General features: G+C 34.8%; 1 protein-coding gene and 1 non-coding gene across 2 annotated transcripts; both read right to left on the bottom strand.

Moving 5' to 3' along the window:
* Positions 1-559: 559 nt before the first annotated feature.
* Positions 560-672, bottom strand: LOC129115668 (U5 spliceosomal RNA). Its single transcript, XR_008533216.1, has one exon. It is a non-coding gene; the product is annotated as a U5 spliceosomal RNA (small nuclear RNA).
* Positions 673-3,177: 2,505 nt separating this feature from the next.
* Positions 3,178-5,427, bottom strand: LOC129115667 (5-hydroxytryptamine receptor 3A-like; the record flags this gene model as incomplete). The annotated part of the gene is made up of 6 exons (XM_054626978.1): positions 3,178-3,414; positions 3,755-3,771; positions 3,877-4,047; positions 4,145-4,355; positions 4,951-5,111; positions 5,258-5,427. Coding segments are annotated over 6 exons (967 nt in total), but the record flags the coding sequence as incomplete, so codon positions are not given.
* Positions 5,428-5,724: the final 297 nt, after the last annotated feature.

Here is a 5,724-nt window from a genome sequence, read left to right on the forward strand (position 1 = left end):
TGAATTCGTATTCGTTTACTGCACTTATCCTATTGCAAATTTCCCGTGCGGGACTAATAAAGGATTATCTTATCTATCTTATCTTATTCGTAGTAGTTTGTTGCACTTATTATATTCGTATTAGTCTGTTGCAATTATTGTTTTCGTAGTAATTTGCCTCTGCACTATACTTTTGCTCTGGTTTATGCTTTTAGATGCTTGTTTAAGAAAGGAGATGCACTTATGACTTCTGGTGACTAGTAGTTCTCTTGAATACCTATGTTGAATACACTTCCTGTAAGTCGCTTTAGATAAAAGCGTCTGCTAAATGACTGTAATGTAATGTAATGTAATGTAATGTGAATGTTGTTGTCCAATAAATAATGTGTGTTTCTGGTGCATGGAAATACAACTGTTATATGTTATTTAATAATTATTTTACATACTGCAGGGCCTCTGATTACAGAATACAATACATCACACACTACACAATGTATTATATATTATATAGACAATTAAGGTCCTAGGCAATAACAGGAATTGAATGTTTTTTTTGATTTTTTTTTAAACATGTAAAGAAAGCCCTGCATGCGCAGAGCATCAAAAAATTGAGTTATACTCTTATTGGTCCTCTCCACGGAAATCTTTAGTAAAAGGCGAAAGATTTATGCGATCTGAAGAGAACCAAGAGATCTACCTGCAGAACCTCACTGAGAACGACCAGGTTCTCGGCAGAACTACTTTAGGTGACGGTTCTCTGTCAATCTTACTTACACAAAAAAAAACACTCAAACCACATAATTTGCAAACACACAAAGACACACTGATAAATTATAGTGAGTCAGAAAGTTATTGTAGTAAAAACACGTTTATTTAACGTTATTTAGCGAAGCCATGTGGTGGCGCAATGCATGCTGGGATTCCGGTATATATACAGGTCAAATCTTTCACTTCCAAAAAAAGAAACAAAACTACCCGGCATGCAATGCGCGGTGATCGCCGGTGAACGAACCGGGTCACCGGGTCACCGGGATTCTACCGGGACGGCTAGAGGAGGCGGCTCAACCTCCTCTAGCTAGCTCTGCTAGCTCTGCTAGCTAGAGGAGGTTGAGCCGGAGGTTGAGCCGGCACACCGGCACACCGGTATACAGGAGGATGAGCCGTCCAGTGAAACATCCGTGAAAACATCATTACGTCACTGCACCGCGACTGTGACAAACACAAAACATTAATTAAATAGAATAAAACATTAAATAAATAGAATAAAACATTAAATAAAGAGAATAAAAGATTAAATAAAGAGAATGAAACATTAAATAAAGATAATAAAACATTAAATAAAGAGAATAAAACATTAAATAAAGAAACTAAAACATTAAATGAAACATTAAATAAAGATAATAAAACATTAAATAAAGAGAATAAAACATTAAATAAAGATAATAAAACATTAAATAAAGAGAATAAAACATTAAATAAAGAAAATAATGAAACATTAAATAAAGAAAATAAAACATTAAATAAAGAGAATAAAACATTAAACAAAGAAAATAAAACATTAAATAAAGAAAATAAAACATTAAATAAAGAGAATAAAACATTAAATAAAGATAAGAAAATTGTAAAGATAATAAAACATTAAATAAAGATAATGAAACATTAAATAAAGAGAATGAAACATTAAATAAAGAAAATAAAACATTAAATAAAGATAATAGATGATATTGCAGCCTTCGTGGCATCAACTTAAGATCTTAAAAATAAGAACTTGAAAATTTAAATATATACATATACCGGTAAGTAAGAAAAAAAAAATCCACAATCACTAAAGAAAAAAAAAATCTTATAAATACAGACAGAATAATTATAGTTATAGTATTGCACAGTGTATTTGTATTGCACATATGTATCAGTGTTTTGTTTTGTGGTCTACTGGGATGGCAGACAGAGCTGGTTGTTGCATGTGTAAATGATGCCTGAATGATGTTACTGCTTAGATTAATATTCACCCTTGTTTTATTGTTTCTGCAAGTTTTTTAAAGGCTCACAAATGCATAACTTTGTAGTTTTAATGTTATATTCTGTTTTCAGGGTTTGACTTTGTAACATCTGTCTCAGGACGACTGTTAAAAAATTGCCTCTTGACTAACTCTGGTGCATTTAAAGCAATTTTGTATTAATGTACTCTGTCCCTACCAAATAAACCAATAAATAAATAAAACATGCCACTTATTGTAGATATAATTAACCAGTATATATTTATGGCATTGTGTATACTTTGGATTTGCATTTTATGTATATTTTAAATGTGCACTGTATTCTCGCTCTTTTCTGCTCTTTACTACTGCAAAACAAATTTTATAAAGTTCTATTTCATCTCAGTATTTCTTATATCTTTTAATATCTGATGCAGTGGTTCAGAGCGAAACACTAGAAAATATAGAATAAATACATAAACATGTCGAAATATTGAAATATGTACACACAGTGACAAGTACCAACCGATTTATTCATCATTGTGCTTATATGAGCTTTAAAATCCGGCAAAGAGATCAAACTTTTTGTTTTAAAGGGAGGGGAGCAGAGTACATAAACATTTTCTTTCCCAGCTCAGTCCGTGGACTTGGAAAAAGATTTTTATTGTTTTTACATTACACATAATCTGATACTATTATAAATTATTATTATTTATTTAATATATTATTATGCTTTGTATAGTATAGAAAGCATAGAAAAGGAATGTATTTATTTCAGATAGAGATAGAGAAAGAACACCACAGAAAGATAACATGAGCATACTAAACCCATAAGGAAAACATATTTTACAGTTTCAGATTATTATAGATGCTTTATTGTTTAAATAGTTTAAATACAAAATTGTACATATGTTTTTTGGGTGGATTACAAGGATTGCCCATTTAGTAGTATAGTTAAGATATATTTGTGTAAGACTGCATGCGATGTTTGTCATGCAAATAGAGATTATAGTTGCAATTCCACTGAATGATTAAAAACTACCTGAACATGCAAATACACCTTTGATCATGAGCTTTGCTACGGCAGAAGAACAAGAAACGGATAGTTAAGATTAGGTTCATCAAGGCCAGGTGGGAGTTCAAGATTTGTGAAGCTTTGCCTCGGCCTTTGCACAAACTGACCTGCAGCATGACTTGCTGTCAGTCATCATATGGATTAGCATTAATGTTCTGCACCCATCCATTTGGAAAACAGACAACATAAAAACACAATGGTAGCTGTGTTATATAAAATGAAGAAAACTTTGTTGATTATTTTAGCCACTCTGGTCCAGTAGCCAGGCTTCGTTTCTTCCTTCCTGCTGTGGAGGAGCAGAGTCAGTGTTTTCACCGCCTCACTCAGCTCATCTGAGATCTTGTCAGAGTCAAAGGACTCCTCCGTCAGTTGGCTGCTGCTACCCTGAAAAATGAGTTAAATAAACCCGGATTAAATATTGTGAATATATTAATACGGCTGCTGCAGTTGAAATTCACATTTTTGTGTTTGTTAAAATATGAAAACTAACTACCCATGACGGGGTTTTTCAACCTTATAAGCCCCAATACAAGTAGGCACATCGGTAATAAGATGCACATCCAGTGTCATCCATTATAATCATGAAACGTATAAACTTAGAGGGTTTTATCCCAACTTTTTCATTGGCAACAAAATCTCATATATGATTAAATCAAAGATATAATTTGTTGATCTTCTTACAAACAAAACTAAATTTGGGCTCACTATACTGTTTTCTATTCACAGGTTTCTGAGCGACGTCTGACAAGGGAGGAATAAAACAAACCAGATCGGCAGCTTATTGTACATTATGAGGAGATAAACATATGAAGTTACTTAATTTGGTCGTGAAAAAAAAGCTAAAACTGTTGTGGAAGCTGACTTTCCCATATTTGTCTCCACATTCCTCACTCAGTCTTTGGTCTTTATCTACCTCGTTGTCTTGAGATGCAGAGTCTTTATCCATCAGATGCGTCACTAACATTGTCTCCAGGAGGCTCAGCATCATCAAAGAAAAACTCCCAATGCAGTAGACCGCTGAGGGGAAAAGAGAGCATCATTTCTGTGAACAAATAACCGCACATTGTTCATAAGAAGTGCAGTCCAATAAAGAAATGATTCAGAGCTTCTTTACCTATAAGAGGAATCCTGTCTGAAGAGGAAGGCAGAATGTCATTGAGAATAAGCTGCATCACGGTGACGGCAAGCAGCACAGTGACCTTGAAGCTGAGCTTCTCCCCCCCCCTTTCTGAGATCATGAAGGAGGCCAAGTCCAGAAACAAGAAGAACAGGATCGGTAGCAGGAAGTTGACGATGTAGAGGGCGGACCGCCTCTTCATGGTAATCTGTGAAATGATGTTCAAGGGTCAGTTTAGTTTTAAATGTCAAATGCTAAACCGAGGTATAGGTATGTTATACACAACAAGAAAAACCACAAGGTAATGTGTCCCAACTTGACCAAAAGTTGGGACACATTAGTGTTACTTGACCAAAAGTGGTGAAAAAAACACAAAACCTAGAGAAGATGCATTGTCTTTGTCTTTTTGAAATAGCAAATTGGTGAATCAAAAAAAACTTGAAGCCTTTGAAGCAAATTGGTGAATCAATAAAAACTTGAAGCCTTTGAACAGACTGAAAAAGCTTAATATTGAGCCCTCTGCGTGGTGCGAGATATAGAATGAATGCTTCTTGAAAGTTGCACCAGTTCAATAAACAATTGTCAATATAATATATGAGGGTGGTATACGATCAGAGCGTGGTAGGAAGCGGACACTCTGCATATTTTCCTGCTATTTGGACAGTTGCCAATCACATACCTATATTAAGACTCACAATGTGGAAATACATCGGTAAAATACTTGTGTGAACTTGAGACACACGGGTGGAAAATTGAACTTATACTTTCCCCTTCTCTGTGTGTCTGTATCCAGAGATACTTACAGTGTAAACTAATATGCTTTGATTGAAGCCAAAATTGTCAACAGTTTTGTTGTTGATGGTCATGTCCAAGAACAGCCACTCTGACTGGGTCTGCATCTTCTTGCGAGACCAGTCTTCGTTCCACGAGGATTCTTCGAATTGAATAAGCTTTATATCCTTAGCTGTGGTGGGAGATAAAAAAACAATTTCCTTGCAGGTTAACAGAGAATTGTATGGCACACATATTAATACTCAAACAGACATGAGAACACATAAACAACGCATGGGAATTTATACATTTTTTAAACACCACAGGGAGCCGGCTCACCAGAATGTATGACGGACTTGAAAGAGAGGTTGCAGCTCTGAACATCGAAGGGAAATTTGTAAATTTGCATCTTGCATGTGCTGACCACCATCATGCTGTTTCTCACTATTACCCAACCGCCACTTTCAACGACGAGATACGGACTCGGAAGATTCTTGTCCTTCTCTGTCCTGTATGAGAACAAACACAAATGCTTTTAACTGAATTTCACATAATGTATTATCTATAATACTATACAATATAACATAATGTATAGTGAGAGTGTAATGAAACTGACATATCTCTGGTTCAACACTGGCTGGGGTCATTTGTTGCATGTTATAACGGACAAAGTCCTTTTTTTCTTTCATTGTTTCTTTAAATATAACAAACACCATCTACACAAGTATGAACGTATCACTTATCTGTTGTTCCCACATTTGTACAATGAAGCTCAGACTGGGTAACATATTTGGCAACACTTCATA

Source organism: Anoplopoma fimbria, unplaced genomic scaffold, assembly GCF_027596085.1.
Source record: "Anoplopoma fimbria isolate UVic2021 breed Golden Eagle Sablefish unplaced genomic scaffold, Afim_UVic_2022 Un_contig_11997_pilon_pilon, whole genome shotgun sequence".
In the NCBI taxonomy this organism is placed as follows: domain Eukaryota; kingdom Metazoa; phylum Chordata; class Actinopteri; order Perciformes; family Anoplopomatidae; genus Anoplopoma; species Anoplopoma fimbria.